The sequence below is a fragment of the Paecilomyces variotii genome (assembly GCF_004022145.1).
Source record: "Paecilomyces variotii strain CBS 101075 chromosome Unknown C8Q69scaffold_8, whole genome shotgun sequence".
Taxonomy (NCBI): Eukaryota; Fungi; Ascomycota; class Eurotiomycetes; order Eurotiales; family Thermoascaceae; genus Paecilomyces; species Paecilomyces variotii.
The window spans coordinates 1410118-1424350 of NW_021167147.1; the positions used below are offsets into that span (position 1 = coordinate 1410118).

Here is a 14233-nt window from a genome sequence, read left to right on the forward strand (position 1 = left end):
GGGAGGAATCGAGAAGTGAGAGAAGAGGGAGAAAGAAGAGCTGTGGAGTTTGGGGCGGGTCCGTTCGATAGGGAGAGCCAGACCGGACCAGCATAAGAAGCGCGATAAAGCACCGGCCCGAGGAAGATCCCTCGAGGAAGAAGGTCGAGCAGACGCCTAGAAGTACCGAAGAACTTCTTAGCCAGGTCGCTATTCTACAACTGTACAACAAGTCTTCTGCACGAGATAGCTGCGGTGCTGTTCTCCCCCTCGTTGTGCGTGTATCTTCGACTGACTATCTATCCTCACAGCCCGCCAAGCGTCTCGGGTTCTGCGATCACGGCAGTTCCCACGGGTTTCTCTCGAGTCCAGAAACGCTGCTCCATTCTTCGACTGTTCCATTCTGACCCGGTCCATGGGCTCGCCTTACCGGCTGACCTTCGAGAAGCCCGCAGTGGCAAAATAATCCGGAGCTGGCCCGCTTGTGGGATAGTGAAGAATGATCCCTGAGTTTGTACTACTCGAGCCACCACGAGGGCAGCTGATGGCAAGAGGCTCATTATAATAATAATCTGTAATATCGTCTCTCTGTGTCATTCCTCGTAAGGCGATCGACCTATGATCCCTCCAGCGGTCGAGCCGTTGGCTTAGATAATAACCAATACAATCTTGCCCCTTTCTTCCTGCACGATGTATGTACATGTGTATTAGGCTCTTCGCACTACCGGTATATCATTTTTCATCTCCATCAACTAACGGCCCTTCGAATCTGTCCTGTGTACAGTATCTATCGATGATCATAGTGCGCTATTTCTTTCCTATTCTGTGACAAGTAATTTCTCTGAGAACAGTGTGTAAATTTAGCAAGATCGACCGTTATTATCATGATTGACATTTCTTTATGCGACAACAGCTCACGGACCCTCTCAGCCAATCACTGGTGGCCTAATGGGGCACACAACGTCCCGCTCTCCCTGCTGTTAATTATGGACTTGGCAATTCTGCTCCATACAACACCACCAGACAAATCTATGTCATGAAAAGAGCTATCGTCTTGTCTGTATACTTGATTCGAAATTCGTGTCAATTTTAAATGTTTCTTGGCCTGAGGATACAGCACGCATAGCCCGCAAACGAGGAAAACCGGTCCGCGATTATTCCTCCGGTATATCTTCAGCATTTATCTTAATCTTTGCTGTCTGCCTTCGTCTTAAAAAAAATAATATATCTCATTCAGACGTGAGACGACTGTTCTTTTAGTCTCACCCATCATTACTGAGTGCTCAGACTGAAGGTGGCAGGTGGGGACGATCTGATCCGGTCTTCCATCTGAGAGAAACTACTATCCAGGTTTCTGCCTGGCTACTAAGGTCGTAGGTCTTGTGCATCATGGCTGAAGATTTAAATTCGACAGCCTTAGATATTATAACTGCCTTCGAGGCTCTGGACACAAAAAAGGCCCGCAGAACAGCGTACGAGACTGAGATACACAACTTCGAGCGATTTCCTACTGATCATCTCTCAGATATCATGGAATCTTGGATTTACTTGACCTTGATGAGTGGCGCGAAGTCAAGGAACGGGCAGAGTCAAAGTCCCTCAAGCGTGATATCCTGGGTTCACTTCCAGTGGAACTTGTCGCTCGCATATGCCAGCTGCTTGGGTTAGCAGACATAGTAGCTCTGCAGTCAGTATGTTTCACTCGAGGACCTCAGTCTGTTGTGCTCTTCCGAGATCATTCATAAGTCTGACATCAACTCTTTCGATTGTGCTTCCGGATAGTAGATAGTGGCTAATGGACATGCACATATACCCAGGTGTCTACACGCTGGCATGAGTTGCTATCATCACCCGTCATTTACAGAACTGCTCTTCGGTCTCATGGTATAAATGGACCATATGACCGGTTCTCTGACCAAGAAATGCATTCCATCTTCGTTCGACATGCAAAACGGAGGCTTCGTCTAGAGCTAGGGCGACCTTACAGCGAAGCCTTCTATCCAGCATTACTGGGTCGCCTGGGGTCCGAGAACGTAGTAGCATATTGTGACGGGCGATTGCTATGGGCCGATCGAGACCAGGACGACGGTCCCTTTGGTCTGGCGCTACTTTCTCTAACTACTGGCACGCTATCTCGGTTCTTTACCGAGGAGAGAGAGGTACCGTTCCATGTGGCCGTTTCTGATAGTGCCGTTGCCATGATCTCAATGCGAGGGTATGAAACCGTCTAACTTTCCCCAGAGCTTCATCTATTTTTTTTTTCTAACATTGCTGGCTCTGAAAGTAATTGCTTTGTCGCCAATTTCACGACTTCTGAAGAGGCATGCCTCCGTCTACCCTCCGCCGGCGTCTATTACTTCACAATGTCCGGCGACCGGGTCGCTGTGATCACTCGCAATTGTCATCTCTCTTTCTGGGATCTTAAGTCAAAAGTCACGAGAGAGTTCAAGCTCGACGTTCTACCATTGTGTGTAGCAATCCATCCTACCGAGGATCGCTTTACAACACTACATCTAGAACATGACGGCGTTAGCTGCAATAGCTACCATCTGCACGACACGGCAGTTGATGAACTTGTCGTGACGCACTACGACGTCACAGGAACCACGATCACCAGACACCAACCATCAACCGTACTCCGACCGTTCCCAGAAAACACGCGGGCGTCGACAATGTACAGACGCGTCGACTCAGCCGCCTGCAACATAGGAGTCTTGCATATAGCACCGGAGAATCAGCCCGATAAACCTAATTTGATGTGGATCTCTTACGACCCAACAACTGACAAGATATCTACTCGTTTCGTCGACAAAAAGAGCAGTGATACATTCCTAGGCAGTTTTACTGGGTGGCGGGCTACCCATGTTTCTAACAACTTGGTATATTACATCTCCCCTCAACGTGGAGGCTGGGACGAAGATGCGGGACCGTATATCTTGAACCTGGATACCGGTCTCGTACATGAACCGATGGATATCTCCCTACTACGTACTCAACAAACCCTAGAAGAGACGATCATCAATGATGATACCCCCACAGATTGGCTTGATCGTCCGATGAATGTCTTGTTACGCACGTTTGGAGACGACCCCTTCTTTGGGTGGGCGACTCAAACCGGATTCAAGATCTACTGCTTCGACGAAGATATCGACATGAGCTGGGCTCAGACAATACCCCAGCAAGGATGATAAAAGCCAATAGTCGAACTCTTGTCATTATCGTGTGACAATTAGAAAAACTGGAATGAAAAAAAAAGTACAATGGAAGCAGCGCACCACCACTAAGCAAAAGTGCAAGGTGACAAAGGTCGCGGAAGGAGGAAAAACATGCAACAAGAAAAAGGACACAGGGTGACCACAGTCTATCTATCAGTCTAAGCGTCGACTCAATACGATCCTTGTATCCAAATATGTCATGAAAACCGTTCAGGGCTGACAAAAATCCCCGAGTCTCTTCAATTCAGTTACATCGTTCCCTCCCATGGGTCTCGGGAGACCTTCTATGGACTCGTTTCTGCGTAGAGCGGTCAGCATATCTTCATGAAAAAGACATGTGATCAACTCTTGAGTCTCTCCACACACACAAACACATTCTCTCCCTCGGGAGCTCTTCACCAGACATACAAAGATAATTAGGGCAATGGAGTTAGAGAGGATCATATGAAATTGCTGGTGCGGTGCTTAGATACCGAGGGTGAACTCGACTCCGACGTCAATATCCCGAGCCATCTTGACGACCTTGGAGAACTGGACCGACTTCTCGGCGGCGCTCTGGAGGTCCTGGATGGAGAAGATCTTCAGGCCAGAGTCGTTGATCTGTGAGGGATATTAGCCAAAAGAACATCATCTCTGTAAATGTGCGAAATCATGGACATACCAGCTTCTGAGCCTGCTCCATGTTGGTACCCTGCAAACGGGCAATGATGGGGGTACGGAGACCCATGTCGTTGACGACGTGGATCAGACCCTGTGCGATGGCGTCGCAGCGGACGATACCACCGAAGATGTTAACGAAGATAGCGGTGACCTTGGGGTCGTTGGTGATAAGCTCGAAGGCGGAGCGAATGGCAGCAGGGGTGGCACCACCACCAACATCCAGGAAGTTAGCGGGGCTTCCTCCGTTCAGCTTGATGATATCCATAGTGGCCATGGCGAGACCGGCACCGTTGACTATATCAAATTAGTATTCACTACAAGCCTAATCCGAGAAGAGCGATACATACCCAAGCATCCAATGTCACCATCAAGCTTGATGAAGTTCAGGCCGTGCCTACATCAGCAGTTAGCACTTATCCACGCCAACATTGGATGGCTGTCATACTCAGCAGCCTTAATCTCGTCAGGGTCCTCCTGCGTGGGATCCCTCCAGGAGAAGATCTCCTTCTGTCTGAATTCGGCGTTGTCGTCGAATCCAAGCTTGGCGTCCATAGCCAGCACCTGGTGGTCGGAGGTCTCTGACAGAGGGTTGATCTCGATCTGGGTAGCGTCCTTCTCCACGAAGACCTTGTACAGGTTCTGGATGGTAGTCTTGGCATCCTCGATGCACTGCTCGGAGAAACCAAGGTCGGTAGCAATCTTGCGGGCAATCTCGTCGGTGACGCCAACGTTGATGTCGATGGGGGTTGTGTTGATAGCGTCAGGCGACTCCTTGGCGATAGCTTCGATGTCCATGCCACCCTGGGAAGAAGAGACGATAACGGGGCTCTGGGTCTGACGGTCCATGAGGATGGCGAGGTAGAATTCACGCCTGGCAAACTTGCGCTCACAAATGTAGACCGAACTGCAGAGACGGCCCTTGGCACCAGTCTGTTTGGTGATAAGCTTGTGGCCGATCATCTGGCCGGCGAACATCTTGGCCTCCGTCGGGCTGGTTTGAAGAATCTCCGTCAGAAAATGCCAGGCTCATACACGCAGCAAGCGATGTACTCACGAGTAGATAACGCGGACACCACCCTTCAGACCGTTGTCGAAGGAACCCTTGCCTCGACCACCAGCAAGAACCTGGGCCTTGATGACCATGTCGCCCGTACCTGGGGCGCGCTTCAGTATATAATTTCTAAATAAACAAAGGATCCATATCAAGTACCAATCTCCTTAGCAACAGCCTCTGCCTCCTCCGCGGTGCGGGCGACAGCGCCCTTGGGAGTTCCGACGCCATACTATAGGTTGGCACCTTGTCAGTATGCAGCCGGGTAAACAGTCGCGCTAAGTGTGGTTCAGCTGCGGTAGCTGTCGACATTGGCAACATACTTGTTTCAGCAGGTTGGCAGACAGATATTCGTGGATGGAGAGGTTTCGTCGTTGCTGCTGCGCGAGTCTACTCTGTACAGATGCATCCTAGATAGAGCAAAAACCCGTTCGTGTTAGCGACAGGCTGTCAAAGCGCGCGCGTCGTTCAGGCCAGGGAAGGGGACTTACGGTAGCAGCTCTGAAAGCTGCGGCGACTGGGCGACCGCGCGCAAGCTTGAACATGGCGGACGAAAATGAACGAGAATCGAAAGGCTAAAAAAGAGAAAAAGCGAGATGGAAGGGGGCTGAGATAGAGGGAAGGGGAGTTGGATTAGGAACAGGGACAGGTTTGCATTTTCGGGGAGAACCTCGGGCTGATACTTGGTCTACTTACCTAGGTTAGATGTACGGTGAGTCGCTCTGCGTCGGGACTCGGCTGTCACCTGATGGCGTCCGACTTCTCGCGCCGCCCGATTTGTTTTTGCTCCTTTGGATTCTTAAGTATAAGAAGGGCCTCGTCGCCCTCTTCAGAAAGCATTTACGCGCTGGGGGCAGCTTTCAACCCCGCGTGGGAGCTTCACCATCACCATCCCATCTGCGTGTCAACTGTTTACTTTATCTCCAGCTTCCCCCCGTGACCCACCCGGCTGGCTAATGGGAGCCAAGCATGTGGATAAAGACATAACCGTATATAGAGCAGCTCCTCAACTGTATACGGACCTCAAGCAAATGCTCACAGCTTCAGGGTTTTATATCTTTTGACGTGAATAACCAATGGCAATATTTACCTACTACTACACTGGCAATCACTGCCTCAACCAATGTCAATGAAATGCAACTGACAATAACAACCGCCGTCAACCAACATATAGATGGGCCCCAGTCGGCAACCCCGGAAGCTTGTCGATCGCTAGATTCAACGTCCCTGGAACACAATTATGGATATCAAAAATAATAAACAGGAGCTAACCACTGCCATCATATGATCATATGGTACATACATTTACCCTCCTGTCATCCTCTGCATCAATCGGTTTTGCGTCCTTGCTCTCTCCGCACCTTGTGCAGTCCGAACATCCTCGTCATGATCCGATCAAACAGTCCCCACCAGGCCCAGCCTCCAGACACAAGCCAGATAAGCCAGGCTCTATTCCCTTCCCAGATCCACGTCTTACTACCCCGCGCCCACGGCCAAAGCCATCTCCAGGGAGCTGAGCCGTAAAGGATCTGGTTCACAACGCTACGCGCATAGGCTGCGTTTGGCATTGCATTCTCTTGGCTGTGAACCAGTCGCCGCTGGTACTCGGTTTCAACGGCCGCATACAACGAGTTCGGAACGAGGGTGCGCTTCGTGCGCGCAATACGGGACTGAACGCCTCCTGTGATGACCGTGGTCACCTTGACGCTGCAGTCGCGAGTTGTCAGATATGACACAGAGAGACAGAAAACCGTGGGTAGGACAAGGAACATACCCGACTGGAGCTAATTCGACACGCAAGGCATCACTCCAAGAGTGCAAAGCGGCCTTGGATGCGTTGTAGACGGAGCCAAAAACGTAGGGAATAATCTTGTATACCAAGTCAGCCCAGGCTTCTTTCAAACAGTAGTTAGGGACAAGATCACATACTCCAGCGACGGATCCAATCTGGACAATAGTCCCCTTGGCCTTGATAAGCAGCGGGAGAAAAGTCTGACACATGAGGATCATCGAGAAGAAATTCGTCTCGAACGTCTGCCGCGCTTCAGACAGCTGGGCCTCTACCGCAGGTACAGTATAATCTAAATCCAACAAGTTAGCAATCACGATAAAAAAACATAAAAACCAGATAATAGCAAGATGTCCTGCTTCCATACTTCGGCCCCTGGCATAATTCTAATATTAGCAATGCGCTACGCATGAAAAACACTCATACAAAGAAAAGAAGAGAAAGAATACTCACGCATTATTAACCAAATAATCCAATCCCTTCTCACCCACTCTCTTCTCAACTTCCTCGAAACACGCCTTGACGCTCTCCTCATCATCCACGACCAGACTCAGCGTTTCAATTCCTTTAGCTTCTAGATCCGTGAGCGTCTCTCTGTTCCTCGCCGTTGCGAATACACGGAGTCCATTTTTATGGAATTCGAGCGCTAGCGAATGTCCAATTCCACCTGGGGAACATCTGGGAATTGAAATTGATTAATTAATTAGCACATGAGTATTCCTGATGTAACTAGGTAGGTAGTTACTTGGCAGTGAAATTGAAAATTAGGAGAAAATGACAAAAACAAGATGCTGATGGAGTGAAAGTCAAAAAGAACAAAAAAAGGAAACAAAATAGACTCATTTGAATAACTTAGTTCTTATTCTCGTCGTGGTAGTAACTTAGTTAATTCAGGTAATTAACCGGGTCATTTTGGGGCTACATGGAATAACGTTTATGCATCCCTCGAGTCTCTCTTTGCACTTACCCGCTGATAAGGACAGATTTGCGATCCATCATGATTCCAGACCCGATAGTAGAAGAATTCGAATATTCTTGCTCATTACTCATTTTTTTTTTAAAGGATTCCGTAAACGCTTTGAGGATTTTGTTTGTCAGATAGGGATTTACCAATGGATCGAAGCGATGAATATTACTTATGGGAACGGAAGATCGACACTTGGCCTCGGCATATGGATAGATTAGGTACCTAGCATTACCACGTGATCGAGCTACGGCTAAGGGTCATAGAGCTGATTTTTCCCGCCGCAGCTCTGTGATATTTGTCTGGATTTTTGACATGATAGCGTTCGTCTTTGCCGTCGTCTTCGTGCAGAATTGTGTGGACGGCTATTAGACAATATATTGGGTTAGATAGTATAACGATCTTGCATGTTGTTGCATAGCGATCGGGTCTATTTTAGATAAAATGTGTAGGTATTGCGCATCGATGCAAATGCGTCTGCATAATGCTATCATATTCAGTAAAATAGGGATGGATTCTAACATCTAACTATCTGGGTATTAGTGATAAGGTAAGATAAATCGAAACGTCAAATTCTAGGCCAATGGACGCATCCAAGGCTGTGTGCTATATAGACGATGAAGAAAGCCGCTAGAACGCTCTGGGATATCACAAGAAACGAGCAATGGTTCCAAAAACAAAAGTATCAAACGGACAAGAAGAAGATCTAATCAATTCAAACAGGGGTACTCTCCCCAGACGAATGAGGTTTGAGTTCCTTGACTTGAAAGCCACCCTCATCCTTATCCTCGCCTACTTGCGGCCAGAGGATGTGATGCAACATAACCGCGCGGACCATCATATAACAGACGAAAAAGTACATCAAGATCAATATGATGGTCATCACGCAGCCGATTATCTGAATGGGCTTGCAGGAAAAGGCTTTTCCGATGGCAAAGGTGGCAGTGATCAGGGCGGTGTTCGGGAAGACGAACGAGAACCATCCCATTGAGAAAATCATACGGCCGGGTCCAATTGCGGAGACATGGGCCAAGGTTGCAATCCAGAAAAAGAATATCGCAAGTCTACAGACAGACAACGTCAGTGATCACTATCAGGCTTGAAAGGAGCTAGAAAATGCATACCCCCATAACCACAAGGCGGAAAAGTTGGCGACAACTCGAATGACATTTGCGGCAAGCTCCCCGTCGCCCATGAAATCGGAAGGGAAAGATCTCTTTGCATTGGCTGCCATGTTCACAATCCCGGCGACGGTGAAAGCACTAGGTCCGACGGAAACGAACATTCCCGGTCGAACGTTTTCCTTGGGCAGCTTCTGCGTCATTAATCGATAGATGAAGGCCGCATATACCGTCAGGGACATGAGAAAGCCGACTCCCTGGATAGTGGTGCCTCCGATGATCACGCGCAGAGAATGGCTAGGCTCAAGTGTAGCACTTAAGATGCCGGCGTGGGGTCCAATGATCAGCATGGGATAGGCCGGAAAGATCCAAATGGGGGTCATCTGTGCGATGGTAAAGGTCTGTGTCGACCACCTGCGCTGTGTTAGGCCCTGCGCTCATCAATACCGGAGCATACTCACACAATAAGGTAGATCCCAGCTGAGAGGATGACGGCAAGAGTCGCATCTATCCAAAACAATATCTCGACGGCGTGTTTGAGCCATCCCCCTGTGTGTTCCGGTCCGTACTGAGAGATATTGATCAATATCGTCCCAAAAGAGACTGCAGCGGCAGGGACAAACAGAGACTCGGTCGGATGCATGAAGGACGCCTTGAAAGTGTAAGGATAAAAGCAGAATCTCATGATCAACAAAGTCCAGATGCAGAGATAGAAAACGATATTCATCAAGAACACTACCACCCCGATGGTTTCCAGACCGCGGAAGCGGAAAGGAACTTTTGAATCCTTAGCGCCTTTGTTTCTGTAGTACTGGAACGCGATGTCTTACCTGCGTATAGCACATTGGCGATTCCACCTGTCGCCATCGTGAGCGTGAAGTATGCCCATGTGAAATGACGGATCCGCTGTCTCCAACTGAGTTTGCCGGACCGTTCACTAGGGACTCTGGGAGGAATGGCATGGTCTACCCCCGGGATATTATCAGAGACCGATCTCTTCTCCGAATTGGACGTGACTGGACGAAATGTCGACCCCGTATCATTTATCGCTCCCAGGGCGGACGTATGAGCCTCCCGGGCGTTCATGGAGAAGGGATACTCGGCCGAACCGATGCTGACGGCCCGCTCAGCATCTTCAATTGTTGGCGTGCGATATCCATCTTCTCCAGGGCTCCGCCAATGCCTGGGAACTTCCATATAGTTTGACATGGCGATCGGGGTAACCCAGCATTACTGGTCAAATCGACCTGGAGGCTCTGCTCTCGTCTTCAGAGCGGAGGATGCGACAGCCTGGCCTGCGACTGGAATGAAGTGCCTGCACAGAAAGAGAGGATTATGCCAGTCTCTTGAATCGCATCGCATCGAAATCAGCATCCATTCAGACCGATCTGGGACGGGCATCCGGTCTCTTTTTCACTCAGTACGTTGAGCGAGGAGATCTTGGGGGACAAAATCCGTGTTACCCGACCATTTCATTTGGGCCAACGAGCACGCCGGATTTTTCGCGGGGAGACAGCAGCGCCAATCAGTGAGCGATCGTCGAACAGAAAACGGCTGGACGGAACCGATTAATTGACAGAATTCTCGACTTCGCGCGCCATCTTGCCAGGTATGGACGTGACATCAGCGAGTTTGTGGCTCAAGTTCACCGCGCAGTTGGTCTTTGACTCTTTGGGCGCGGTTGGAGCGGGGAAACTTGCGCCTGTCAGAAGGCTAGTTGATTCTTTTCGCTGCCGAAATCGCCGACCCATAATTATTTTATTCTTATGGTATTAGTTGATCAACCCTGCAGATACAGTTGCTTTGCGTAGAAATAGACTGTGTTAGAGATCCAGGTAGACCAACAAGGAGCTCTCCTTTTTAGTCGACTGGCAGAAAGCCATCAGACTGTTCAGCCATCCTGGCCGGTTCGATCTGCGGCATGACGTTTCTTGAGGATTATATAGAATGAATATCTAGAGTAGATATTCTTAGCGTCGTTCTGACTAGACAACGGGCTTCAATGCTTACTTCGGCCAATGAACTGTTAACAGACTTATTGAACTGGAACAACATCTGTGTATTTGTATTCAGTCAATGAATGTACTCGATCCAGCCGCACAATGGACCCGGTTCTCTTGACTGTTATACGGTATAGAGCATGTTCGTCTTGATCCTCGATAATATACCTAGGTAAGTAATAGACCATGCCACATATGGATTATATACTCGCGTGCTGTAACCTCTAGCTCGTTCGTTGCCGCTCAGCGATGGGAATGGATTCGCACAAACCATAAAGCAATAAAAGTAACAAGGCATAGTTAACACCCACACCAAAGAATGACCAAGGGATATATACAATGTCTACCTAGAGATAGAATTTTCTCTCACGATTCCGTTTAACGAGAACTACTACTCTGGAAAATGCCAAGCTCGAAATCGACGCGGGTGGTACCGAAGACTAGATAGATATTATTATTTAATCAATTGAATATTCTTGGCTGCAGCGGACGTGGTGGCGCATAGCGACGGAGACTTCCGACGACCTTTTCTTCTTCGAAGCGGGGGGCGGAGCGTCCATACTGGTTGTCCGCGGTTGCGACAAGCACTAAAAGTGTCAAAGCACGAGCAACATTTTTTTCCCTCTTCTTCTTCTGTGTGGTAAACCCCTCCGTTCTGCTCGGAAATCTCTCTTGATTCTTTTCATATATTCCTTTCCGATCGACAATAATAGATCGCGCAATATCGCTATCAGCCTGTCCTTTCAGCAACAAAGCCTGTTATATACCCCGCCTGCTCTCGTCACCAGCAGGTCCATAGATCTCGTCGCATTGCATATCCAGTCTCTCTTACCTGCAAGATCGTTACCGGGAGGACGTTACCCAATAAACAGCCATGCCTCAGAAGTTCTATGTCACCTATAACCAGGTATGTCTCGCGTCAGTCGGCTTCCTCTGACGTCTTTGCGCGGCCGAGACGTGTTACAAGGATGGCGCATCTAGTGCAACCATCTGGCGATCGCTGGTCCCGTGCTTGGACTAAAAATGATATGTTGTCTAGGTGCACAAGCTGTGCCAGAAGTCGGCAGAGAAGATCCTCAATGAATTCCATCCCAACCTCATGATCGCTATCGGTGGAGGAGGTTATGTCCCCGCGCGTATCCTTCGGTATGTTCCCCGTCTGCCAGAGATACCCCGCTGCCATGAGCATGCCGCGTGCGTCATGGTCAATAAGGCCTTAAGGAGAACCACATACTCATGATTCGTTGCGACACAGATCTTTCCTGAAGCGCGCTGGCGAGCCGAACATCCCCATCCAGGCTATTGGTCTCTCTCTGTATGAGGATCTGGGCCGCGGTGACGATCCCGAAGAGGCTCCCGGTACCAAGGTCACTCGCACGCAGTGGCTCGATCTGAGCTCCCTGGAGATGTCCAACCTGATTGGAAAGAACATCCTGATCGTCGATGAGGTCGACGACACCAGGACAACGCTTGAGTATGCCGTCCGTGAACTGCAGAAGGATGTCGAGCAGGCGCAGCAGCAGCTTGGCCGCCAGGGCGAGAAGACCACCTTCTCAATCTTCGTCCTCCACGTACGTCACAGTTTCTCGTCTCCTGTATAACCGCATTGCTGACCCCCGTGCGCAGAACAAGAACAAGGAAAAGAGGGGCAAGCTGCCTGCCGAGATGATGGAGTCGGGCCACTATCACGCTGCCGTGACGACCGACGATGTCTGGATCTGCTACCCTTGGGAAGCGAAGTATGTCTCTCCGGATGATCATATCACACCGGACCTGATGCTAATCTTTCTGAACAGGGACATTGACGCGCACGACGAGATGGCTAAGCAGAACCCCCTCATCTATTAATCGACACGGAGTGGATACCCCCCCCCCCCCCCCCCCCAACGTCGCACTCATTTGATATATCCTTTTTTTTTGGCGGCATATATTCTATATCTATATCGCTTTGCAGTTTGTATAGCATCTGCATATCATGTCATATCACGAAGAATTCATTGGGTAACGGAATCCGATAGAGAGAAAAAGGAAAAAGACCCGGTTGGTGCTATGGTAATGGTTAGAGCATTAGTTTGCTAAATTTTGCAAGCATATTTCATAATTTCTTTTGGGTTTATTCTGCAACGTTTTCTCTTCATATCAATCACCTAATCTCACTCAAAGTCGGCGTTTCAAGTATCTGGTGTCTAAAACAAGAATCTCATATCACTCTCTGCCCGACGGATTAGTGTACAGTGCAGCAGAAATAGCAATATTCCAGGCAAAAATATCATTCAGAATCCCCCCTCTTTCCCATGCGCCATGATTCTTTATAACCGGTTTAGAGGAACGTTATTTGGAATAGGAGGAGCCCGAATCGACAGAGAGAAAAAATCCCAAAAAAGAATAGAGACGAAGTATGAAGAACGAGCACGATATTTACTCGACCTCGACGTTTCCTCTCCGGAGCTCTTCCTTGGCCTGCTCAATCTCTTTTTGGAGCTCCTCGTGAGCTTCGGGGACGTCGTTAAATGTGAGAATGGCCAGGCCTAAGCGGGCCATCAGGTAGCAGGCGAAGGATATGAGACCGTAGAAGGGAAGCTGAGTGGCGCAGGAATAATTAGCATTAAATGATGGCGGAGGAGCGAACTGCTGTTAGGTACGTACAACAGGGATGATCTCCGTCTGAACGGTCTCGTTCAGGGGCACAAGACCCAAGTAAAGGGACAAATACAACTATAACAAAAGATCCACTGTCAGCATATATATTCCATAAAATCGAATTCTTCAACCATCAGATCTTCAACCCGATGGTATAAAAACAAGGGATGTCGGCTCCTGGGACATACAGATGAAACGAGCAGGAGAACAGAGATGGTCTGCTGAGCGCGCGTCATGATGGGCGAAAAGCTGATTTCGACGACAGACGTTAAAATAATAGGATATAGTGTAGCGCACGATGACGGGATTCTCAGTCTTAGTAAATGAACTTGTTTTTTCTAAAAAAAAAACGAATGGACTTGGGTCAGTTTGAGAATAACTTTCCTTTCGACGTGGAGGACAGCTTTGAGCTTCCGCTGCGTCCCCGGAGCGAGTTGGTCACCGTAGACAGTCGATAACTAGGACGCTTAGGCCAAGTTGCGAGCTGTCAGGCACCAAATGGGGTTTAGATACTGTGATACTCCGTACATCCCAGTAGTGGTTTTGTTCAACTTAGTGATTATGAGGGAACTCTACACATTTTTTTGGAATTATTTAGTTTTGAATACGATGATTCTCTACAGACTGAGTATTGGTATTATCTGTTCCTCTTTCTTATTGGCTCTGCGCATTGAACTGCTTGTCGATAAGTTAACTTCCCAGCGTGCCATAAGAAAGCTCCATACCTTAAGCTAAGCGAGCACCGGCTGCAAGCCACCCCAGGCAACATCTACCGTGGGGTCGCGAGTTGTTATAGAGCCATTTCGACCCTAGT

General features: G+C 48.8%; 6 protein-coding genes across 6 annotated transcripts; 2 read left to right on the forward strand and 4 right to left on the reverse strand.

Annotated features, from left to right (window-relative positions):
* The first annotated feature begins 1264 nt into the window (after positions 1-1264).
* Positions 1265-3286, forward strand: C8Q69DRAFT_322760 (hypothetical protein). Its single transcript, XM_028627385.1, has 4 exons — positions 1265-1451; positions 1505-1670; positions 1797-2194; positions 2264-3286. Exons 1-4 carry the CDS (start codon positions 1369-1371, stop codon positions 3165-3167), a joined length of 1551 nt encoding a protein of 516 aa, XP_028483934.1. The 5' UTR covers positions 1265-1368; the 3' UTR covers positions 3168-3286.
* Positions 3287-3659: 373 nt separating this feature from the next.
* C8Q69DRAFT_487610 (putative succinyl-CoA synthetase beta subunit) lies at positions 3660-5450 on the reverse strand (the record flags this gene model as incomplete). Its single annotated transcript, XM_028631997.1, has 8 exons — positions 3660-3794; positions 3856-4148; positions 4202-4248; positions 4300-4845; positions 4909-5008; positions 5065-5137; positions 5229-5315; positions 5397-5450. 8 exons carry the CDS (start codon positions 5448-5450, stop codon positions 3660-3662), a joined length of 1335 nt encoding a protein of 444 aa, XP_028483935.1.
* Positions 5451-5886: 436 nt separating this feature from the next.
* C8Q69DRAFT_322558 (putative short chain dehydrogenase/reductase) lies at positions 5887-7830 on the reverse strand. The gene is made up of 6 exons (XM_028627382.1): positions 7662-7830; positions 7148-7372; positions 7062-7069; positions 6835-6986; positions 6680-6774; positions 5887-6612 (listed from the first exon to the last, which is right to left on the reverse strand). The coding sequence occupies exons 1-6, from the start codon at positions 7742-7744 to the stop codon at positions 6234-6236; spliced, it is 942 nt and encodes a 313-aa protein (XP_028483936.1). The 5' UTR covers positions 7745-7830; the 3' UTR covers positions 5887-6233.
* A 449-nt stretch (positions 7831-8279) lies between these two features.
* On the reverse strand, positions 8280-10167 carry C8Q69DRAFT_322813 (voltage-dependent anion channel-domain-containing protein). The gene is made up of 4 exons (XM_028627386.1): positions 9610-10167; positions 9241-9556; positions 8783-9193; positions 8280-8722 (listed from the first exon to the last, which is right to left on the reverse strand). Exons 1-4 carry the CDS (start codon positions 9986-9988, stop codon positions 8374-8376), a joined length of 1455 nt encoding a protein of 484 aa, XP_028483937.1. The 5' UTR covers positions 9989-10167; the 3' UTR covers positions 8280-8373.
* Positions 10168-11209: 1042 nt separating this feature from the next.
* On the forward strand, positions 11210-12854 carry C8Q69DRAFT_322877 (phosphoribosyltransferase-like protein). The gene is made up of 5 exons (XM_028627388.1): positions 11210-11686; positions 11819-11925; positions 12035-12350; positions 12406-12518; positions 12576-12854. Exons 1-5 carry the CDS (start codon positions 11654-11656, stop codon positions 12625-12627), a joined length of 621 nt encoding a protein of 206 aa, XP_028483938.1. The 5' UTR covers positions 11210-11653; the 3' UTR covers positions 12628-12854.
* Positions 12855-12912: 58 nt separating this feature from the next.
* Positions 12913-13786, reverse strand: C8Q69DRAFT_322867 (dolichol-phosphate mannosyltransferase subunit 3). Its single transcript, XM_028627387.1, has 3 exons — positions 13608-13786; positions 13426-13494; positions 12913-13359 (listed from the first exon to the last, which is right to left on the reverse strand). The coding sequence occupies exons 1-3, from the start codon at positions 13653-13655 to the stop codon at positions 13198-13200; spliced, it is 279 nt and encodes a 92-aa protein (XP_028483939.1). The 5' UTR covers positions 13656-13786; the 3' UTR covers positions 12913-13197.
* Positions 13787-14233: the final 447 nt, after the last annotated feature.

Coding starts and splice junctions, on each gene's coding strand:
- C8Q69DRAFT_322760 (XM_028627385.1), top strand. CDS start 1,369: ATGGCTGAAGATTTAAATTCGACAGCCTTAGATATTATAACTGCCTTC. Junction 1,452..1,504: donor AAAAAGGCCCGCAGAACAGC/GTACGAGACTGA, acceptor ATCATCTCTCAG/ATATCATGGAATCTTGGATT. Junction 2,195..2,263: donor GCCATGATCTCAATGCGAGG/GTATGAAACCGT, acceptor TGGCTCTGAAAG/TAATTGCTTTGTCGCCAATT.
- C8Q69DRAFT_322558 (XM_028627382.1), bottom strand. CDS start 7,744: ATGAGTAATGAGCAAGAATATTCGAATTCTTCTACTATCGGGTCTGGA. Junction 7,373..7,661: donor AAATCTGTCCTTATCAGCGG/GTAAGTGCAAAG, acceptor TTCAATTCCCAG/ATGTTCCCCAGGTGGAATTG. Junction 6,613..6,679: donor GTCGAATTAGCTCCAGTCGG/GTATGTTCCTTG, acceptor TCGCGACTGCAG/CGTCAAGGTGACCACGGTCA.
- C8Q69DRAFT_322813 (XM_028627386.1), bottom strand. CDS start 9,988: ATGTCAAACTATATGGAAGTTCCCAGGCATTGGCGGAGCCCTGGAGAA. Junction 9,194..9,240: donor GCTGGGATCTACCTTATTGT/GTGAGTATGCTC, acceptor AACACAGCGCAG/GTGGTCGACACAGACCTTTA. Junction 8,723..8,782: donor TCCGCCTTGTGGTTATGGGG/GTATGCATTTTC, acceptor GTCTGTCTGTAG/ACTTGCGATATTCTTTTTCT.
- C8Q69DRAFT_322877 (XM_028627388.1), top strand. CDS start 11,654: ATGCCTCAGAAGTTCTATGTCACCTATAACCAG. Junction 11,687..11,818: donor TCTATGTCACCTATAACCAG/GTATGTCTCGCG, acceptor TATGTTGTCTAG/GTGCACAAGCTGTGCCAGAA. Junction 11,926..12,034: donor GTCCCCGCGCGTATCCTTCG/GTATGTTCCCCG, acceptor GTTGCGACACAG/ATCTTTCCTGAAGCGCGCTG.
- C8Q69DRAFT_322867 (XM_028627387.1), bottom strand. CDS start 13,655: ATGACGCGCGCTCAGCAGACCATCTCTGTTCTCCTGCTCGTTTCATCT. Junction 13,495..13,607: donor TTCTCCTGCTCGTTTCATCT/GTATGTCCCAGG, acceptor CTTTTGTTATAG/TTGTATTTGTCCCTTTACTT. Junction 13,360..13,425: donor AGACGGAGATCATCCCTGTT/GTACGTACCTAA, acceptor TGCGCCACTCAG/CTTCCCTTCTACGGTCTCAT.